Source organism: Manis pentadactyla, chromosome 1, assembly GCF_030020395.1.
Source record: "Manis pentadactyla isolate mManPen7 chromosome 1, mManPen7.hap1, whole genome shotgun sequence".
NCBI lineage: Eukaryota > Metazoa > Chordata > Mammalia > Pholidota > Manidae > Manis > Manis pentadactyla.
In genome coordinates this window covers 233,296,039-233,317,308 of record NC_080019.1, presented here as the reverse complement: position 1 = coordinate 233,317,308, position 21,270 = coordinate 233,296,039, and the positions used below count along the sequence as shown (strand labels likewise).

At 61.2% G+C, this 21,270-nt stretch overlaps 1 protein-coding gene across 2 annotated transcripts in view; it reads left to right on the top strand.

Annotated features, from left to right (window-relative positions):
* Positions 1-21,009, top strand: part of PRKCD (protein kinase C delta) — a 32,988-nt gene extending 11,979 nt beyond the window's left edge. For both annotated transcript variants that reach the window (XM_036877820.2, XM_036877819.2), the window contains exons 3-19: positions 8,730-8,863; positions 10,077-10,276; positions 11,401-11,461; positions 11,626-11,788; positions 11,889-11,920; positions 12,912-12,997; positions 13,250-13,379; positions 14,085-14,185; positions 14,804-14,891; positions 15,104-15,201; positions 15,343-15,516; positions 15,732-15,823; positions 16,407-16,469; positions 17,447-17,585; positions 17,748-17,936; positions 18,490-18,618; positions 20,433-21,009. In XM_036877820.2, coding sequence (XP_036733715.2) covers positions 8,749-8,863; positions 10,077-10,276; positions 11,401-11,461; positions 11,626-11,788; positions 11,889-11,920; positions 12,912-12,997; positions 13,250-13,379; positions 14,085-14,185; positions 14,804-14,891; positions 15,104-15,201; positions 15,343-15,516; positions 15,732-15,823; positions 16,407-16,469; positions 17,447-17,585; positions 17,748-17,936; positions 18,490-18,618; positions 20,433-20,591 — 2,019 coding nt within the window. In that variant the 5' untranslated portion in view covers positions 8,730-8,748 and the 3' untranslated portion in view covers positions 20,592-21,009. The remainder of the gene's footprint in view (positions 1-8,729; positions 8,864-10,076; positions 10,277-11,400; positions 11,462-11,625; positions 11,789-11,888; positions 11,921-12,911; positions 12,998-13,249; positions 13,380-14,084; positions 14,186-14,803; positions 14,892-15,103; positions 15,202-15,342; positions 15,517-15,731; positions 15,824-16,406; positions 16,470-17,446; positions 17,586-17,747; positions 17,937-18,489; positions 18,619-20,432) is intronic.
* The last annotated feature ends 261 nt before the right edge of the window (positions 21,010-21,270 follow it).

Sequence of the window (21,270 nt, the reverse complement as noted above, 5' to 3'; positions counted from 1 at the left end):
CTTGCCTGTGAGGGGGAGCAGCATCTGGCCAGTGGATTAGGCCGACTGGCCATGTTTTTCGCTGCCAGAGCCGGCCAGGCCTTGAGGGAAGCTCAGCAAAGTGTGGTGTGGCCCCAGAGCTCTAGGCTCAGATTTTTAGCTCTGGCGAGCATGGCCCCTCACGTGTGAGTGGTGACAGCTGGGCTGCAGCTCCAAGCGGCTGTGTGAGTGAACCTGGGCAAGTGGCTTTGATGCCCAGTGCCTCGGTTTTCCCTCTGAGCAGTGAGCCAATAATAGCCTCCATCTTTATGGAATTGTGCCGGAAACAACAGATAATGTACACAAAGTAGCTAGCGTGGTGCCTGGCACATTGTTAGTGTTTAAGGAGTGGAAACTGTAGTTATGTAAAGTGCTTAGCAATGGGTTTGTGGCAGCTGCGCAAAGCCCAGCAAGCGGTGCTGATGAGGGGTTATTAGTGTCTGCGGGCCTGGCACTGGCCCAGCGTCCCGGGGCCACGTGGTAACGGAGCCCACCGAGGAGCCGGGTCTCCAGCTTCTGGTCCCCTGCCCCTGGGCTGCGGGGTGGGGAGGCAGTAGGCTCAGAGCCGTCGGCGGAGGGGAGCGCTGGGTGGGGTGGCTGGGCCTGCTTGGCAGCCCAACCCCTGCGTCCTGACCCCCCAAACTCCCTTTCAAAGGGAGAAAAGTAGATCTCACGGCAAATGCAAGCAGGGAAGGGAAGGCAGGCCACAGTCGCCCGCTGCCCCCTCCTGTCACCCCGTGGCCCCTTCCCCTGCTCGGGGCCCCACAGGACACTGGGCTTGGGGCAGCCCAGGCTGGCAACGGGGGTGGAGGAGAGCCCTCCTGCCAGCCCGCCCACCCTTAGGACCCCTGGAGTCAGCCTTTGGGCTTGGGAAGGACGTGGACATGTGGGCGGATGGAGGCTGGAAGAGTGGGGGAGCTAGAAGTGGCCCTGGTCCACATCCACCCATGCACATGACCTTGACATGTGGCAGCTGGTGGCAGGGGCCTGCCCATCCCATGTACCTGTTAGGCGGCCAGCCAGGGGGGGTTGGGCTGAGCGTGGGCCGTCACTCTCCAGGGTGAAGAGACTGGCCTTGGGTGTTGGAGCGCAGCGATGGTGGTGCAGTGGGTGGGCTGGGGGGCTGGGGAGCTGGGGGGCTGCGGAGTCGCAGGGTCCGGGCTTGGGCGTGAGTGAGGGCATCCTGAAGGTTTAGGAGCAAGACCTCTGCAGGCGTCAGGCGGACCTGCAGGCCCTCTCTTGGTGTTTGCTTTCTGGGTGCTCTTGAGCCAGGGACTGGCCCCTTTTGAGCCTCGGGTGTCTCAGCTGTAAAGCGGGAAGGAACCTGGCTTTTAGGGAACCAAAGAGAGCCACTGTGGCTGGGCAGAGGGGTGAGGGAGGGCAGCAGCCGGGGTGGGCATGGAGGCGGTGGGAGTGGGCTGGGGGGCAGGCCAGGAGAGGAGTCTGGGCTCCTCGGAAGGGAAATGGGGAACACCGGGGATCTGCTTTACTGTTTTAAAAGACACGCCCAGTGGTGGGGGCAGAGGACCCGCAGGGCCACAGCAGAGGCTGGCGAGCGTGAGCGGGCGGTGCCGAGCCTGGGGGGCGGCCGTGCCAGGATGGGGGCGGTGGTGGAGAGAAGACAGACAGGCCTTCAGGACAGACTGCAGAGGCAGAAAGGGGGAGGACACAAGAGATCTCCGTGTCAGCCTGATTTCAGGGGAGCACCAGCCCTGCTGGAGACGACGGGCACTGGCAGGGGCGCATCAGGAGGCCTAGTTCGGGCGCTTGTGAGCATCTCTAGAGCATGCGAGGTTGGAGAGATGGGTGGTTGCAGGAGCCTGGAGGTGAGGAGGATCTGGGTGGAAAGTAGAGATGTGGGAGTCAACAGGCAGCTCAGGAGAACCCGGACTGGGGATGAGGGTTCAGGCTTTGGTGGGGAAGGTCGAGAGGCCCTGGGCACAGGGCCGGGGTGGCTGTCCTCGAAGGTCCCTGCCAAGGCGCCTCGCCTCGGAGGGCAGGCTGTGGTGGCTGAGCTGCTGTTTTCACAACAGCCCCGGAAGCTTTAGATCATGTCTATGGCTATGTTGGGTAAACAGGCCCCAAGGAGTGGCCAGTTGCCAGAGCCACTGGATCCGAGGTCCGCTTGGTGTGGGCTGCCGCGGGTGGGGCGGGCTGGGAGAGGAGGAGGGTCGCAGGGTCTTCTGGTACCAGGGCTAGAGAAAGCTTTCAGGTCCCCACTGTCTAGATGGGAGACGAAGGCCCCGGACAGCAGCTCTAGCCTGGCCCGTTCTGCTCCCAAGGCAGCAGACGCGAGCAGGGACCGCGGGGCGGGATGGCGTGAGAGCACCCCGGCGCCCAGTGACCCAAGGAAGTTCCGAGTTCCCTAAGGTTACAAGACAGCTGGGAGTGGGGGTTGGGGTGGGGGTGCGGGGCCACGTGTGAGGATGACAGCGGTGGTAAGGGTGGTGATGGCAGCTGCTGGGTGCCAGGTCCCACACTCAGCACCCCCCCAGGCAGGGCAAGGTCATCCCTTGGATGGACAAGGACGCCTCAGCATCCTGGCCAAGCTGACAGGCACCCTGGGCAGACCAGACCTGAGCTAGCCCTGTCCAGCCCGCAGCCAGGCCGCCCTGCAGCCCTGTGCACCCCATCCTCCCTTTCTCCCTTTCTCCCTGCTTTCCCCAGCTCTCTAAAGCAGGGCTGCCCTGCTACCTTCATGAGGACACGTGGCAAAAGACTTAAGTGGCCATCTTACTTTTTCCCAAACACAAAGATCGTCATCAACAATGAGGAAAATCGAAGGGACTAGGAGGATGCTTCTGTGGATGCACAGAAGACACACTGAGGCGAGGACCTGGGGCCCCGTCCCGTGGGGCTGGTGGAGCCACCATCCCCACCCCCCTGACACATGCCCTCATGTCGCTGGAGGCTGGATGGGCCATGCCAGGCTTAGAATGGGAGGGCCCCTCTCCGGCCCCCTGCCCTGCTGGCTTCACAGCTTTGGGTGGAGTGTGGAGTGGAGGGTGCCCTCTCCCTGTCAAGTTCCATCCCAGTGTGCACTCCGTGGAGGTCATGTGTGGGGTGCCCTGCATGGCTGTCCCCCTGCACAGGTGCAAGGCCCCCCTTCTGTGCACCAAGCCTGTGACTGCCACCTGTGCCCAGCCTCGGCCTCTGCTGACTTCCCCTCAGATAGGTGGGGGCGTGCCTCACGGGCCCACTCCTTCCCTTGCACACTTTGGACTTTGCTCTGGGCCAGGAGGGACTTTCTCCACCTCCCCTGAGTGAGGAGGCCCAGCCTGCCTGACACTCCGCTGCCCCCTCCCCCGCTCCTGTTGTGCCCCAGGGGCTGCGGTAGAAAGAGCAGTGTTGTACTTGCTTGGGCCCTGACCCCAGTCAGGCGTGTGGGGCTCTTCCAGGCTTGTGAGTGTCTCTCTGTGCCTGTGTGCATGAACCCTGCCTTTGCACCCTGTGTGCACACCGTCTGTGTGGGTGCATACATGCAGGAGTGCATCCCTCTCTGTGGGCCGGGATGTCTGCCAACACGTGAGAGCTGGCGAGTTGGGGGGTGTTTCTCTGGCTGTGTGTCACCAAGTGCCTGTGGTTACAACCGTGCGTGTGTGTCCAACAGCAGGCAGGGCTCTCTGTGTGGAGCTGCGTGTTTGGGTTGGTAAGTGGGCCCGTGTGTGCACACGGGTGTGGTTATTCTGGGAGAGGCCCTGATGTGCTCCCAGCCCCAGCTCCTCACAGAGGCCACCTTGTCCTCAGGCCTGCCATGGAGGGGCCTTTGCTCCTCCCTCAGGGGTACCCGGATCCCTCCATCTGGCTGAGCCCAGGGCTTCCTCATCCTCAGGCTAGCTGGGACGCACGGCCTACAGCTGGTAGGGACTCCGCTCCCAAGGGGGAGACCCTTCCAGACCCTCTGGCCAGGCGGGCAGGTGGCACCCATGTGCATCTCTCAGAGTGAAGCCCTTGCTGACCCCCAGCCAGCGGCCCCTCTGGCCCCTGTCCTTCCCCAGTCCCTCTCTCTCCCTCTTCCACTTGCTGTCTGGGTGGCTGTCATATCCTCCTCTGTAATTATGTATTTATGTGACTGTCCCCCACCAGGCTGTGAGTCCATGATTACACGGTATGTCTTGTACCGTGGTGCCTGGGCTGGGCCTCCGGGACCTACAGCCCCCACCTGTCATGTCCAGAACCAGGTTGCCACATGCAGGTGTTTTCCTGGGGAGAGGGCCCAGGGCCTTGGTTTTCAGGGTGTTGCCACCCCTTTTGAAGGTGCAAAAGTTTTAATCTTGCCTCTTGGGCCTCCCCTCTGATTCTCATCCGATTCCAGTGGGCTGGGTTGGGCCTCACTGTGTGACATTCGGATTTCCGTGGGACAGATGTGTGGCCAGGGCCAAGAAGGCTGAGCTAGAGGCAGAGATGCCGCTCAGAGCACAGACCCGGATCCCTTCCTGAGCGCAGTCCCAGACCCCTGCACGTGGCAGCCAAGGAAGGAGGTGCTAGCCCTGGGGAGGAGCCGGTGATGGGAGCACCCCTGCTCTGGGACTTGGCCGTGATCTGAGCCCATACCTGGCCCTCGCAGGACGGGGCGCGCATGTGGGGGTTGGGGCACGGGGCCTCAGGCAGGACTTGGAAGGGTCTTGCTCACCCTTCCCTGCTTCCGCCTCCTGCTATTCTTGCTGAGCCCATTTCCTGGGTTGTAAACCCCTGTGGCCTTCTTGACTCGCCTCTGTCTGGGAAGACAGTCTGGCAGGGCCAGCCTCCCGCCAAGCTGCTGCCCGCCTGCCTGCCCAGCCCAGCGGCTTCCGCCACGCCTGGCCCCCTGCCCTGCTGCAGCTCTGCTGGGACCGGGCCTGCTTCCCCCTGCCTGCGCTGCTGCCCTCCCGCCACTGGGCCTCCAGGCTGCCTTCCTCCTTCATTCATTCGCCCCCCAGGGCCTCCAGTCTGGACCTTTAACTCCCACCAGGCACGGTCTGCATTCCCCTCTGCACAAGACGAGATGGGCATATCGGGCCTCAAAGGCTCGTCTCTCCGAGATATTGTGGCTTGATGGGTCTTATTTTTGCAATTTAACACAATTATTACTGAACAAGTTGCATGAGACTGTGGGAGGAAAATGAGAACATATATTCCCGTTCCTGGGGGCACCCTTCTGGCCACAGCCCCGCCCTTCCCCCTTGTGGACACGCACACAAGGATGCGCGACACACACGCTTGTCCTCTGCGGCCCAGGAGCTTCGGCCACCACGGTCACTCCGGTGCTCTTGAGGTTGGCTTTTGCCTGTTGCCCTGGACTCGGGGGAGCAGGTTTCCTTCGCCCTGGAGGGGGTGGCCTGTGGGCGCTGGCCTGGCCCAGGATCAGCTTTCCTTACCTCTAGGCTGCTGGTCTGGGCGGGGAGGGGAGCAGGCCCTCATCCCCCCAGGACTGGCATCTAGTAGAGCTAAGCCTTCCCCAGGGCCTGCGAACTGGAGGATGGCCCACCAGCCTGGGGTGGACGGGAGGGCGTCTTCAAGGTCAAGCCCAGGACCAGCCCCGAGGGGGTTGGGTAGATAGACCTCCCTCAGGCCTGTTCCCCTGCTCCTTGCTTTCTCTGCCCTCAAGGTGTGCTTATGTTTATTGCTCCTGGCACTTGGCACACTTACCTGTCTACTTCTGCCCCCTTTCCCTTCGCCTCTGCTCCCCAACACAGCATATAAGGAAGAGCGTGGGCTGCAGTGTCAACAGCCTGGATTCAAATCCTTCTTCTAGCGCTTGCTGGCTGTGTGATCTTGGGCAAGTCACTGAGGCTCTCTGAGCCTGTTTCTTCATCAGTAAATACCCACCTTCCAGGCCTGCACAAGGGTAAAGGGAGCTAATGCCATCTCATGGCTACTCTGCATGTTGTGGGCCTTAGAGAAGGACAATCCTCCGTGTAAGTGGGGCGCTGAGATTCACACCCCGACCTGGTGCTCCCTGCTTCCAAGCGCTGCCTCCGCTGTGGGCTGGAGAAGCAGGAGGGTAGAGACAAAGAGGCACGGGCTGGTCGCCATGAGGTCTCCGTGGGGTCCGGCCCCTGCCAGCTCCATGGCCCTGCAGTGCAGAGCTGAGGCTGAGCCAGTGGCCCTCCTTTGGGGCCTGTGGGCTGGGGCCTATTTGCATGGGAGCTATAAATAGTCAGCTTCTGTGCCATTGCTTCACCCCCGGGCCTCACCACGGGTGTTCAGATGCCCTGCAGGGTGGATGGGCGACTCTGGCTCTGGTGCGCAGGGGGGACCTGGAGCCTCTCAAGGTCACACGACAGTGGGAGAAGATGCTGGCTCATGGTGTCTGTCCCTGTGGCTCCAGGGGGTGCAGGCAGTAGAACCTGGCCAGGGCCCTGGTTTGGGGCTGGCTGGCAGGGCGCTAGGCAGCCCACGTGGCTGACGCGTTCCCCTCCCGGGCGCTGCGGCCTGGCTGTGCAGGCTTGGGGCTGAGGCTAGTGCTGGCGTTGGCTGTGGTTTCCCCTGCAGTGGCTTCTGCCTAACTGTGAGCAGAAGCTGGTCTGAGCGTGGCTGGAGTGGGGCAGAGGGCAGGTCTGATGGGCAGCCTGCAGCTCTGGGCCCCACCTCGCCTTCCTGGGAAAACCGTCTCCTCTAAGCAGCCCCAGGGTTGTCGCCGAGGACAGCTCTGCTGGGTGACCTGGAGGCAGGGGAGGTCATGGAGCCTGGGGGCCATCTGGCTGGGCCCTGAGGGGAGGAGGTGGGGAGGAAGAGCTGGCCGGCAGGTGTTTGATGCACCTGCTGCCCCAGGGTGAGCAGCTCTGTGTTCTGGGGATGTAGTTTCCCTCTCTGAGAGCAGGGGATCAGCCATCGGGACTGTCTTCTCAGGCAGCTTGCCCACCAGTTTGCCCCCAGGGCTGCCATGACTGCCCCAGGAGCCCAGCCCCCACAGCCCAGCTGCCCCTCTGGCCCTTCCTGCCTTCCGGCTCCATCCTCATCCTGAGACACCCAGGAAATCCATCACTGCCACGCCGGGGGCTCGGGTTAGGAAGCACGGAGCCGAGCTGTCTGCCGGGGTCAGGCCCCGAGCATGCAGACACAGACACGTGGCAAGTGTGTGCAGGGGCCCTGCCGTCCTGCCCTTCACTCTGGACCCCCGGGGAGCCCTCACCTTGGGGCCCAGGCCAGGTGGGTGCAGGAGGGGCGTGATGTGCTTCCTGCCTAGGACTTTGGGACACTTGGCCCGGTTCTGCACAGGCTCCCAGCCAGGCCCGTGCTGGCCACTCTTCAGTCCAGCTTTAACGAGTGCCCACCACGTGCTACCACTCACACTGTGTGGAAACACAGGTTTCCACAGCTGTGCAGTCATATCTGCACGCACCCTCACACACACCAACCCACATTCACGCGTGCCCTGGCCCAGGGAGAAGCCAGCAGGTGGCTCTTCCTCCCTGCCTAGCGACGGGTCCTGGTGGGCGGCCTGGCTGGGCGCAGGCTGGAGGCCGTGGGGGCTGGGCTTAGAGTCACACACTCACTCCCTCTGAAGAGGAGGCAGGCCCAGGCAGGAGGCGTGGTGGGGTCTGCCCTGCCTGGCCCCTCCCCTCTTCTCTGGTTGCCAACCTTAAGGACTGGCTGGGCCACTGGGCTGGGCTGCAGGCCGAGGTCAGCGTCTCCTGTGAGCTCATCTGGGCAGGGAGCTCCCTGCAGACCTGGTTGCTGCTCGGGGTGCTTCATGGAGGAGCTGGGGGAGCCATCCCAGGGGCAGGCATCCTGCGTGTGTGCACATGTGCCGATGCGGGTGGGGGGTGGTGTCTGAGACTGTGGTCAGGAGGGAGGGAGTGCGTCCATGGGCATGGGCATGAGCCCGCGTTCATTCAGCCACAGCGATGCAGACCCCGAGCCAGTGTCCGTGCGGGTGTGTGAGTGCACACCCGCAGGCACGCACACGAGGGCCCTCTCCACACATGGCGGCCTGAAAGCCCCTCGCTGTCACCTGCTGGGGTGACCCATGAATTGAGGAACGGTGCTGAAGAGGGGAGTGTGGGGCTCTCTGGTTGAAAAAGCATAAGCAGTGTTATGTTCTGCATTAAAATAGGTTTATATTTGGAAAAAATTAGTTGGAAAGTGCAGGCAGCCTTCCGAGGGGCTGGGGTTGAGCAGGGGCAGCTTGCTGCTGTGGGGGGGTCCGGGCGAAGCGGGCGCTCCCTCAGTGGGGTCCCCGGTTAGCCTCTGGCTCAGCCTCAGGGCTCCCCTTCCCCGTCTTGTGTGCCTGGGTAGTGATGAACAAATATAAACTTTGAAAACCGCCAAGGGCTGCGTGGGGCAGGGTGCAAGGAGGAGGGGGCTGCCCTGTCTCGGGCAGCATGCCCTAGGTACCTGGCCCAGGTAAGTGGGCAGCAATTGCGTGTTAAGGAGGCATTGAACGACTCCCCAGATGAATGACTTGGGGGTCACAGACTCACGTGCCTCCAGGGCCCAGGTAGGTTTGGGGAGTGTAAGGGGGCCCTGGCCTGGAGTAGATGAAGGGGTCACTGCCAGCCTGCTCTTGCCCAGTGGGTCTGATGTTGCATCTTCCAGTTTTACAAGGGATGCAACAAATCCAGATGTACAAACTTCTCGATGTTAACACGGGCAGCTGGGACTACTGCACTTTTAGCCCCCTGTGGGCCCACCTCCGTGCTGTGGGAGCCCCGGGGGACGTGTGGGGATCCCAGCACCTCCCAGGGCCGGCCCTGCCGCTCCGGACCTCACCCCTTCTGTCTGCACAGCCCTGCTGCAGGCCCCAGCATGGCGCCATTCCTGCGCATCGCCTTCAACTCCTATGAGCTGGGCTCGCTTCAGGCTGCGGATGAGCCAGGCCAGCCCTTCTGCGCGGTGAAGATGAAGGAGGCGCTCAGCACAGGTGGGGCTGGGGGCTGGGCCATCTGGTCAGCGGGAGGCGCTGGAGGGGGCCGGGCCTCGTTCCCCTAGCACCTCGGAGGGACCCATCCCCCTGCAGGGCCCAGCTGTGGGCGCAGGAGAGCAGAGGCCACTGAGAGCCTGCAGGGCCTCGAGCACCAGTTCTGTGGAGCCCTCTCTCGGGCTGGGGGCTCCGGCTCCTCCCCCATGGGTTGTTTCACGCAACGACTCCCTATATCTGTATGTACCAGGCCCTGTGCTGGGCACCAGGGACACCTCCATGCTCCAGGGCTGACCTGGCCCTGCCCTCCTGGGGCTCACAGTCAGGTGGGAGAGCTAGGTGATGAATCTGTGGTAGGAACCAGCAGCGCAACCCAGAGGAGGCACTGGCCCAGGCTGGGACCTGGGAGGTCTTCCTGGAGGAGGCAGGCATCTCATGCCGTTCCTTCTTGCTTCTGCCCTTACCTGGTGGACCCCTGGCTCATCCCGTAGGGGCCAGCTGAGTGGTCCCTTGCTTCTCCCCTTACCTGGTGGACCCCTGGCTCATCCCGTAGGGGCCAGCTGAGTGGTCCCTTGCTTCTCCCCTTACCTGGTGGACCCCTGGCTCATCCCGTAGGGGTCAGCTGAGTGGTCCCTTGCTTCTCCCCTTACCTGGTGGACCCCTGGCTCATCCCGTAGGGGCCAGCTGAGTGGTCCCTTCCTCCAGAAGCCTTCCCTGACCCTGAGGCTGGGGCAGGCTCACCCACCACGGGTGTGTCTGGAACTACCAGCTGACCCACTTCAGTCTCATCCCAGCTGTGATTTAACGTTCACTTGAACGGTGACCCGGTTCACGTCTCTACCCGAGACTGGGCCCCGAGGACAGGCGCTGGGTTTGACTTTTCTTTCTGCCCCGTTCCTTGCCTCCAGTACCGTGGCTGGCATGCGGGGCTCTTGGCCTGTGGTCACTGGGGGAGTGGACTAGGGAAGGTGGCCCCGAGGTGGGGCTGGAGACGGAGGGTCACAGGCTGAGCGGACAGCAGGAGCAAGGCCTGGAGATGGGGCATGGTGCGAGTGAGGCAGCCTAAGGAGTGGGAGCTGGGCCCCAGGGACGCGGGAGGTTGCCACGCCGCCCCTCGGTGTGGGGGGAGAGCCTGGCAGGCCTGGCAGGGCTTCAGGCTGCGGGAAGGGGCGGGGGCGGGGGGCCCCGGCCCAGCCTGCCTGCTGCCCCGTCACAGAGCGCGGGAAGACGCTGGTGCAGAGGAAGCCCACCATGTACCCCGAGTGGAAGTCCACGTTCGACGCGCACATCTACGAGGGCCGCGTCATCCAGATCGTGCTGATGCGGGCCGCCGAGGAGCCAGTGTCCGAGGTGACGGTGGGCGTGTCCGTGCTGGCCGAGCGCTGCAAGAAGAACAACGGCAAGGCTGAGTTCTGGGTGAGGGTGCCGTCGTGCGCCTGGGTGCGGGCACGGTGGTGGTCCGGGGGCAGCCCACACAGCGGGGCAGCAAACGCCGGCGCTGCAGTGTATCCAATCCGCGGACTCTGAGCCGTCTTCTGAGTCTGTCAAAGGAGGTGCTGCTGGAAGACCCTGCCTGGGGCCCGTTGTTCAGTTGAAGTGAGTGGCTGGACTTACAGGGCTTTTTGCAGAGCTGGGCACCTAGTCGGTGCTCCATCCTCATTGTTATGACTACTCTTTTCCCTTTTACTCTTGTAAAGGCAGGGTGTGCACACAGTTAAACAGTCCCCGCCTGTGTCCGGGCCCCAGGCCCACTTCTCCAAGCTTCATTGTTCCCAGTTCTGTCTGGAATCTTCCCAGATCTTCCAGCCCAGTCAGGCACTGGGGAGAACCGCCTACGGCCTTGAACAGTGAGGGTGGGAGAAGGGGAAGGCCGATGGCCCGCCGCTCACCTGCCCAAACTAGGGCTCTGCAGCTAAGGTGTCCCCCTTGGAAAGGAGCCTGTGACCACCGGGGACTCTGGTCAGCCTCCACTGTGGGGTGACAGGCCCGGGCAAGGAGAGGAGCTGACCCAGGGCTGCACCGACCCTCAGCCAGTCAGGCAGAGATACTCGCTGTGTATTCTGTCCACTCCCCTGAGAGACAGGGTCAGTCACCAGGCGTGGGTCCTGGGGGAGGTGCGGGTCCTGCCCTGGGAGCTCACCAGTCCGTGTGAGGAGGCTGGGTATGCAGAGGCCCCGACAGGGAAGACCAGCAGGAGTGTGGCCGTACGCATGCGTCTGTGTGTCTGCACATGCAGGGGACAGGGTGCCTCCTTTCTAAAATCTCTGTTAAGGGGGCAGCCGGGGAGGGGGTGGGGAGTTTCCCTTCCCACTCTGTTACCCCAGCCATGTGGCTGGGCTGGGTGTGGGCTGAACCCTTTCACTTCCCCAAATGTAACAATACCCTGGTGGGCGGGGGGTAGGGCCCTGCCCACACTGGACAGACAGGTGTCCAGCCAGGCTGCCAGGACTCCCTTGGCCTTAGGGAACCAGCCATGGGGGTGGGTTCTGAGTCTGGCTCGGCCCAGGCCCACCCCCACTGACCCCCCACCCCGCCCGCAGCTGGACCTGCAACCCCAGGCTAAGGTGCTGATGTCTGTGCAGTATTTCCTGGAAGATATAGGTAAGAGCCTTCCTATCTGGGCTGGGGACGTAGGTTAGGAGACCAGAGCCAGCATGGTGGTGTAGGGAAGTAGCCCCTATCAGCAGTCTGTCCGCCCTGGGAAGGACTGTGGGGGTCCTGCGCCTCCTGGAGCTGGGGCCGACCTCCTGCTTCTCGGCCCCCAGATTGCAAGCAGTCCATGCGGGGTGAAGATGAGGCGAAGTTTCCAACGATGACCCGCCGTGGAGCCATCAAGCAGGCCAAGATTCACTACATCAAGAACCACGAGTTCATTGCCACCTTCTTTGGGCAGCCCACCTTCTGTTCTGTGTGCAAAGACTTCGTTTGGTGAGGCTGGCTGTGTCCACCGGGGCGGGGTGGGGGCAGGGAGGGCCCCCATGCGGGGGGATCGCCTATACTGAGCCCTGCCTGGCGGTTTGCCTTTCAGGGGTCTCAACAAACAAGGCTACAAATGCAGGCGTACGTGTCTCCACAGCCCGGTTTGTATGCACATGTGTGCCCACGTGTGCCTGCGTGTGTTCTCAGGAAAGCCTGTGTTTCTCTTGCTGGGACTGCGTGTGCCTGAATGAGGGCTCTGCGTGCTTGTGTGCGTGCATCTGGGTGTCCCTGCATCACAGCGCAGCTGTGAACATAGCTGCTCTGATTGTGAAAGCTGTTCTCCACGTCCCTTCCTCTCTGCACTCAGTGACGCCGCATCGGCCTCACTGTGATACTCAGAAATCAGGCGCTCGTTCCCCGAGAGGCTATCCCACCTTTTCCAGTGCACCCCCGGCTGCCTGCGTGCTCTGTTTAGATGCGCGTGTACCTAGGTACACACGTGTGAGCACACCTTTCCCCATGATGGTGCCTGTGCAGGCAGGTGGGCTGGCAGTTATGAGCACTACCACGCCCTAGCCGTGGAGTCTTGGGCAGCTCCTTCACCCGCTCTGTGCCACAGTTTCCCCATCTGTACTCAGGGTATTAGAGGCATGGTGAAGACCGGAGGGGTGACTGCACTGTGAGCGTGACTGCGTGTGGCAGGCACTGTGTGCACGGGGCTGGGCTGTTGTCACGTGTGCTGGGCGTGATGTGCGGGTGTCTTTGTGGTGCCTCGAGTCTGTGTGTGGGCTTGCGAGAGAGCTTAGGGGCTGGTTGCTGTCCTGGGCACAGAAGAGGGAAGGGCGGCCCTGCGTCCCGTTCTCCCACTGCACCCCTACCCCCTCTGCCTTCCCTGGTCTGAGCTCCTGGTCCGCGTCCACCAGGCCCCATCCCTTCCAGGCTCCTCCTACGAGGCTGGCAGGAGAAGAGAAAAACCAAGCTCTGGGCCTGAGGCTCTGTGGGGTGAGGGTGTGGGCCGCCAGGGAGAACGGCGGCTTTGTGTAGAGGGCTGGATGGGGCCGGCGGCCTCCGGCTCACGGGCTGCCTCTCCCGGTGCCTTCTCGTCCCCCTTTCGGGCCTGTGCCTCCTCAAGAATGCAACGCTGCCATCCACAAGAAGTGCATCGACAAGATCATCGGCCGGTGCACGGGCACGGCAGCCAATAGCCGGGACACCATAGTGAGGCGGGGCCCCGGGGCTGGGGGTGGGGCGGCTCGGCTGGGTGGCAGGGCTTGGGCGCCCTACCCCTTCCCTGGAGGCCCGCCCCCCCTCCCCACGTCCCCTGTTCCCTCCTTGGACCTCTGGATTTCCCAGTCCCTGGTGGAGCCGTGCCAGGCCTGTCGCCATGCCCGGGGCTGGGGGTAAGGGAGTGGTTGCGGGAGGAGCTGGAGCTGGCCTGTGACCCCCAGCCTGCACCCCCTCCCACTCCAGTTCCAGAAAGAACGTTTCAACATCGACATGCCGCACCGGTTCAAGGTTTACAACTACATGAGCCCCACCTTCTGTGACCACTGCGGCAGCTTGCTCTGGGGGCTGGTGAAGCAGGGGCTGAAGTGTGAGGGTGCGTGTGCCACCGGCTTGGGGTTGGGGTGGGGGCGCGGGGGCCCCCATCTGGCCCCTGCCCACCCACATCTCATGAATGCCAGCTCAGCTCTCCGCCCTCGCCCCCTTGCCGGGGGAGTCCATGGGGGAGGCCGCAGAAGGCTTCCCCGCGGAACTGGCTGGCTCTGCCATTCGCCTGCTGTGCGCCCCAGCCCCCGGCAGGAGGCCCCCCCACTCTGAGCTCAGTGACCTCAAGTGTCAAATCGGGATAAGAGTGGAGTAGGACCAAAGAGTCCCCAAGGGGCATGTGAGCCAAGAGCCACAGCCCTTGGAGCACTGGCAGCGCTCAGCCGACAGCCTCACAGACCCTCCCCCGCTGCCCCCGGCATTGCTGATAGACAGACAGGAGAGTCCTGAAGGGACGCTGACTTGTCTGGCTTGCCCCAAACCTTCTCGGAAGGGTTTAGCATTAGTTCCCATCCCATATCTTCAACTTATTCTTTTTTTATCTAAATAAGAAAAGGTTTGAAGCACTCTTGATGGCTTCAGATAAGTTTTTTTGTAAGGACAGTAAGCCCAGCAGACCTTACCAAAGCCCTGCTTTCTCCCACTCTCTGTTGCCCACCTCCCCACCCTGGCGGAGCCTGAGGCAAGGGTTCAGTTTTCCCAGAGCTTGATGGCTGCCTGGGCAGAGGCCCTGACAGCCTGCTTCCTCTTACCACAGACTGTGGCATGAACGTGCACCACAAGTGCCAGAAGAAGGTGGCCAACCTCTGTGGCATTAACCAGAAGCTCTTGGCCGAGGCATTGAACCAAGTTGGCCAGGTGGGCGGGCACTGTGGGAACCCCGGTCAGGGCTGTGGGTCAGGTGGGGGGCAGTCAGGACTCTCACCCACTCCTTGTGGGGAGACTGGAGGGCATGTAAACCCAGAATCCCGCTTCTAGGAGACCTAGTTCAACAATGAGACACCGAAGAGGTGGGCTTGTTGTGGAAATTAATCCAGTGGTTCTTTACTGGGGGGGCCTGGAGGACACTCCCGAAGTTAGGGCACTTGGAAGCAAAAGCCTTTGTGGGGCGATGTGTGTGTCTGGGAGTGGGTGGGGCTCCAGGGACACCACAGAACTTAGGGTAAGATCCTAGAACCAGTCACAAGCGGAGGCAACACGGAAACGTGTTGAGTGAGTGGTTGGAAAGGTGGGGTTCAGTTTACAGAACTTTTGTTTGTGATCAGTGCCTTACAGACCTCCGAGGTGTCCCTGTGCCACAGGAGAGAGAGAGTGTGTGTGTGTATGCCCCGGCTGGGGGTCCTGGGCTCTGCCCCTGCTGTCCGCACTGGCAGTGAGGGCCGAGTTACGGGTGGCTGGGCTCCTCGCTCTGGGCTGCGAGTTCTGACCATGGTGTGAGGGACCATCTGCTCCTCCGACCTCCACCCCCTCCTCCAGAGATCCTCCCGGAAGTTGGAGTCAGAGCCTGTTGGGATCTACCAGGATTTTGAGAGGAAGCCAGGAGTCGCTGGAGATGACGGCCCAGGTAGAGCTGGGCCCACCTCCCCCAAGAAGGCCTCCCCTCCCACTAGGGCCCAGGAACGGCCTGACCTCCATCTGGTGTCAAGTCAGACTTGAAAGGAGGCATCACCTGTGGGGAGGGGGTGCCCTCCTTTCCAGGCCCCTCGCCCAGGGCTCCCCGGGGCCCCAGGGGTATGGCAGACAGAGGGCTGAGCTGAAGCACCGTCTTTTGGGCAGATACCGGGACGTACGGCAAGCTCTGGGAGGGCAGCACCAGGTGCGCCATCGAGAACTTCACCTTTCACAAGGTCCTGGGCAAAGGCAGCTTTGGCAAGGTGAGGGCCGCAGCCCGGGGGCAGCGCGGGAGCTCAGGGGCACCTGCCTCCCAGCCTGCCTGGCTTCTTCCTGCTTGGGGGCTTGGCGCCCTGATCTTCGGCCCCGCCCTCCCCTGCTCAGCACGCTCGCCCTCCTGGCAGGTGCTGCTGGCAGAGCTCAGGGGCAGGAAGGAGTTCTTCGCCATCAAGGCCCTCAAGAAGGACGTGGTCCTGATTGATGACGACGTGGAGTGCACCATGGTGGAGAAGCGGGTGCTGGCGCTCGCCTGGGACAATCCCTTTCTCACCCACCTCTACTGCACCTTCCAGACCAAGGTGCCCAGCCGTCTGTCATTGCCTCTGTGGCCACGGCCCTCCCCAGCCCCCCGGGCAGGGCCCTATCTTCCCCAGACTTCCCGGGGCTGCCTCCTCCCCTCATGTCCCCCAGGGCACAGTTGTGCCCTGCGTCCTGTTGGGGCTTGCCCCAGCGCAGCAGCCTGCGGTGAGGGGGCATCCTGCCCATTTCTGTGCCTCTGCTCACCGCCCCCCAGGACCACCTGTTCTTCGTGATGGAATTCCTCAATGGGGGGGACCTGATGTACCACATCCAGGATAAAGGCCGCTTTGAGCTCTATCGTGCCACGTACGTGTGGGCCGCTGGGGGGAGGAGCCTGCTGCTGGTCTGCCCACCATGCCCTCTTTCCTCTCCCTGGAGAAGCCAGCCTGGGCTAGTGCTGGGGTTGGAGAGACCGCCCGGGAAGCCACGGGCAGTGGGTGAGGCGTGGCTGGGAGCGCGGCACAGACGTGCTGTCTTGTCCCAGTGGGCCTCAGCCAGGGCAGCCTTGCAGAGAGCAGTCTATACAAACAGAACCCAGTGTGCAGCCCTCCGGCTGGCAGACTGTGTGTGTGTGTGTGTGTGTGTGTGTGTGTGTGTGTGTGTGTGTGTGTGTGTGTGTGTGTGTGTGTGTATGTGTGTGTGTGTGTGTGTACACACGTATATCTCTATATGTGCAGACACTCTTATGATGGAATTGTCTCTTTTGGGGCTTTTCCTTCATGATTTTCTTTCCTGCCTTGGCCGCCAGCCCCTCTAGCCTGGTTCAATCAGGCTCAGGCTTCCGTGGAGTTGTCTGCAGTGTTTGCTGCCCTGGGGGCTGGCGGGAGGGCCTGGGGAGAAGCAGGGTCTGGCCACAGAAATCCCTGAACGCTTTGTGTCTCTCACTCAGGTTCTACGCAGCCGAGATAGTCTGTGGACTACAGTTTCTGCACTCCAAAGGAATCATCTACAGGTGTGGGGGCCGGGGGACCCGGGGCATTTGGGAGGGAACGTGCCAGCCCCATCCTATCCCCTGAGATGCTCTGAGAGGGGCTGGCCCAGCTTGGGCTCCATCTCCACTTGAATCTGTCTTAGTTGGGTATTCGCCTAGACCTCCTGCCCCATTGCTAGCATTCCTGGTGGCCCCTCAGCTGAGGCCGGCCCGGCTCGGGGACGGGGAACTCACTGCCCATACCTGGCGCCATCGGCGGGGGCACAGTGCTGACCAGGTACAGTGTCTCCCCGCTTGGCGTGGCCCGTCTCGTCTGGAAGCCCCATGTGAGCCGTCGAAGCTGCCACCAAAGGGCTGATTCCATGAATTCTGCCCCATAAACGAAGCCCCCATCCTGCAGGGCATCCATACGCACCGTCCAAAGGCTAAGGCCCAACTCTGGGTGCCAATGTGGGATGATGCCAAGATAAGTCATCAGGTGGAAAACCAACCCATGGGCCAGTGTGGATTGAATATTAGGGTTCAGGTGTAAAAGTTGGGGGGTGAGAGGCACTTTGTGAAATGCTCATCAGCGCCTAGGATCACTGCAGTGAGGGCTGGCGATCAGGGCTACTGGAGGAGGGGTTTTGCTGTTCATCCTTCGTTGGTACTTGTAATCACACGTGTGATGATCTAGCTACACGATCAACTATATCCAGAGTGATGCGGTCCCTGCCCTCGTGGAGTCATACAGACCTGAGCCCGGGGCCACATCTGCTGCTGACCAGCTATGTGATGTCACCTCTCCTGGGCCTCAGGGGGCAGGATGGTGTGTCTGGCACAGGGCACACAGTAGGCACCTTGCAGGAAACCCCTGCTTTCAGCCCCCTTTTGCTTCCTGTTCTCGTCCTCATTCCCTGTCCCCTTAGAGAGAGTCCTAAGCCTCCAGGGCTGGAAACGGGGCCCCGGCAGCTAGAATTGACTGCTGATGGCTCCCTGTCCCATGCCCTCCCCCCAAGGGACCTCAAGCTGGACAACGTAATGCTGGACTGGGACGGCCACATTAAAATTGCTGACTTTGGGATGTGCAAGGAGAACATATTCGGGGAGAAACAGGCCAGCACCTTCTGTGGCACCCCTGACTACATCGCCCCCGAGGTGAGCGGGCATCCCCCTGGCCCCCGGCCAGCAGCCCAGACAGACGCCTTTCCTCAACAGGGTGGGGACAGCGATGTCTGAGCCACAGCCAGGAGCACGGTGGGGAGGCCTGGCTGGTGCTCAGGGCCCCTCCCAGCTCTGCCACCCGCTCTCCTGGCCCAGATCTTACAGGGCCTGAAGTACTCATTCTCCGTGGACTGGTGGTCCTTCGGGGTCCTCCTCTACGAGATGCTCATCGGCCAGTCCCCCTTCCATGGGGACGATGAGGACGAGCTCTTCGAGTCCATCCGTGTGGACACACCGCATTATCCCCGCTGGATCACCAAGGAGTCCAAAGACATCCTGGAAAAGGTTGGAGGCCCTGGGGGCGGGAGGCTGGCAGACCTCGGGTCGCGGGAAGGCCCGAAGCCTCCTGTCTGGGATGGCAGCCTCACTGATGCTCCAGTCCTAACGCTCTGTGGACATGGCTCCGTCGCCGCATTTCCGGGGGCTCCTGGCCACGTGCCCTGCCCTGAAGCAGCCTGGCATGTTGCTTCTGAGCTTGGGGTCAGGAGACAGCCCTGAGCCTCAACTCTCGAGTCTGTCTCTGCTGCAAAGTGGAGGCTCTGAGAGAACCTGTACAGAGCTGTGGGGAGGAAAACAAATGTGTGAGGCTTGGGTCTGTGCCAGGCAGACAGCAAACATTCCATACATAACCAGCACTGTGTTTATTCTCCAGGCTGCCCCATCTGTGGCCCTGGGGCACCAGGGGCTCGAGGATCTGCAGCCCAGGGGCGGGCCTGGTTTGCGCCAGCTGGGCTGGGCTGGACTAGACCTGCCTGGGTCCTTGGGCCTGCCTGGGGTTGCTGAGGCTCAGATTTTCTACAGCTCTTGAGTGCTAATTGGGGCCTCTGCTCATTTACAGCTGCTCGAAAGGAACCCATCCCAGAGGCTGGGAGTGACAGGGAACATCAAAACCCACCCTTTCTTCAAGACCATCAACTGGACGCTTCTGGAGAAACGTGCAGTGGAGCCGCCCTTCAAGCCCAAAGTGGTGCGTGAGCCCGTTCCCGTGGGGGCCGCCCCCTCGGTGTTGCCCCCCATGCCTTCTGGGGTGGGCATCTCCTCCTTTGCCCTGCCTCTCTTCTGCCTCATTTACGTGCTTTCCTCCTCTCCATTGTGCCAGCAAACCGGTCTCCCCGGCACGTGCAGTCACGACCTCTTCCCCCGTGTTCTCATCCTCTCTCTGCTCACTCAGTCATTCAGCAAACACTGGGAACTATGTCTCCAGCCGCCTTTAACATACATTCTTTAGTGCCTGCTGTATGCAGGGGATTGTGCTTTAGGAATCAGGGTTCAGGCCTCCCTCCCTCCCTCCCTGCATCCAGTCCATTGTCCAGTAAATCCTAGAAATGCCAGGTGTCTGTTAGGTGCACAGCCCTGTGGGAGGCCCAGCCCCAGAAGGGGAGGAGGCCTTCCTCCTCAGGGAGAGAAGCAGCCTGCGTGCTGATATCATTTATGATAAAAGACAACAGTACAGGGGATGTCAAAAGGCCACATACAATCAGTTGTTGTTGGGAGGGTCTGTCAGCAGGAGCCCAGGGTGCAGAGAACGAGGTGGGTCTCAGAGGAAGTGAGATGTGGGCAGGGCTGGAGAGAGGAGGCCAGGCAGAGGGCAGCTGGGAGGCATTCCAGGGAGAGGAGGGATGGTTGGCACAAAGGCCCAAAATCTGCAGAGGCCAGTTAGGGCCAGAACTGGGAGTACCCCACACACTGAAGAAGGTAGACTCTTTCTGATCACGACCTTTCCCTCCTACCCCCTTTCTGTCCTTTGCTTCCTGTCCTCCTTAGGACATGCTGTTCCCAGGGGGAGGCCTGTATAACGCGTCCCACGTTTGTGCCCCAAGGCTGCAGAGCGCAGGCCCTCACCAGGGACGCCGTACTCGGATGCCTCCTGGGCTGGCCCTCACCACCAGGCCCTGCTGGCTGCAGGACAGTCACAGCCGCTTTCAGTCCCCGCTTTTGACAGACGGGGGGATGGATTCGTTCCTGTGTATTGAGCCGCAAGGCAGGTGTGCTGACCAGCAGCCCCTGACAGCGGGAAGTGGTGGGGCCACGGCGAGGAGTCCCAGGGGCCTTTGGCACCCAGAGTGGACTTGCCAGGGCTCAAGTTTTCAAAAGAAGCTAGAAATCTGGGTTTTTACCTTTCAAAAATACAAAATTGCCTCATTTAAAAATAATTGTCTCAAATTCCATTATAACCCGGTGCTGGTCAAAGCCACTGGCCTCCTACTCAGTTTGGCCGGTCAGCCCCCACCCGGAGACCTCCAGCACCCCCACTGTACCCTCAGAAGGTGAACCTTTCCTATGAACAGCCTGACAGCAGAGACTTTAGGCTTTGCCCGCCAGATGGTCACAGAGCGGCCACTGAAGATAGGTCGATAAATGGGGATGGTTGGGTGTTACTAAGACCTCACTTATGGAAACAAATTTGAATTTCATTTAATTTTCATGTCTTTTTTTGACTGCTCCCTAAACTTTAAAAAATGTAAAAAGCCTTCTTGGTTTGTGAGACCTACACAAATAGGGCTGGATGGGGTTTGGCCCACGGGCTGTGGCTGGCCAGGACCCTGCTTGGATCAGAGCCTACCTTCCTTCCACGCCCAGAGCCCCTGCCGACTCCCCCGGCCCCTTGGGGAACCGGCGTCTGCCTTCCCGCCGTGGCCTCTGAGCCTTTCGGGAGAGACCCCCTTTCCTGTTCTCCGTAAGGACCGCACAGGCCTGGCCCAGCCTGACAAGGACTCATTCCGAGGACCTTTGGGGGGCCGCCCCTTGGGTCCCACTCACCCCCCCCCCCTCTGCCCACAGAAGTCCCACGGAGACTACAGCAACTTCGACCAGGAGTTCCTGAGCGAGAAGCCACGTCTCTCTTACAGTGACAAGAACCTCATCGACTCCATGGACCAGACTGCCTTCGCTGGCTTCTCCTTCGTGAACCCCAAGTTTGAGCGGCTCCTGGAAAAGTGAGGTTCCCAGACATTCCCATAACCTGCCCTGGCCAGGGGGCTGGGTCAGCCCACATGGCCTGCCCACCCAGCTGGGGCATAGCAGGCCGGCCCCCCGCCGCAGCCCCTGCCCGTGCCCCACGATAAGCAGCAGTGTGACTGTCGCTGTGCGGCTGCCGTCTGCCCCCTGCCCCCGGGAGGGCCCTCGGCTCCTGGCTGGCTGGGCCCTTATGGTACTTCCGCTGTGAACTGTGTATGAATTTGCTTTTCCTCTGCCCTCAGAGGGAATTGTAAATTCTGTGTTTCATTACTTGAATGTAGGTATCTATTGAAAAAATATTATAAATATATATATATACACACACACACATATATAATAGGCTGTATATATTGCTCAGTAGAAAAAAAACATGGAGAATTGGTGATGTGCTGATCTTTTAGAAAAAAAAACATATATATGTATATGTATATATACATTAAAAAAAAAAATTGGAGCACAAACATCTTGAGCCACCAGCGTCTTTTATCTGTGTGTCTAAATAAACACCAACGGTCCAGCCTAGCTGTCGTGACACAGTTGTCCCAGGAAGCCGGTGACCGCCGCCGCCTCCGGCCTCTCTGTCCTGGAAACTGGGCTGTTTCTTCAGCGCAGACCCCTGGGCTTTCATGCAAATGAGTTTGTATTTATGGGTTTCCTCTGA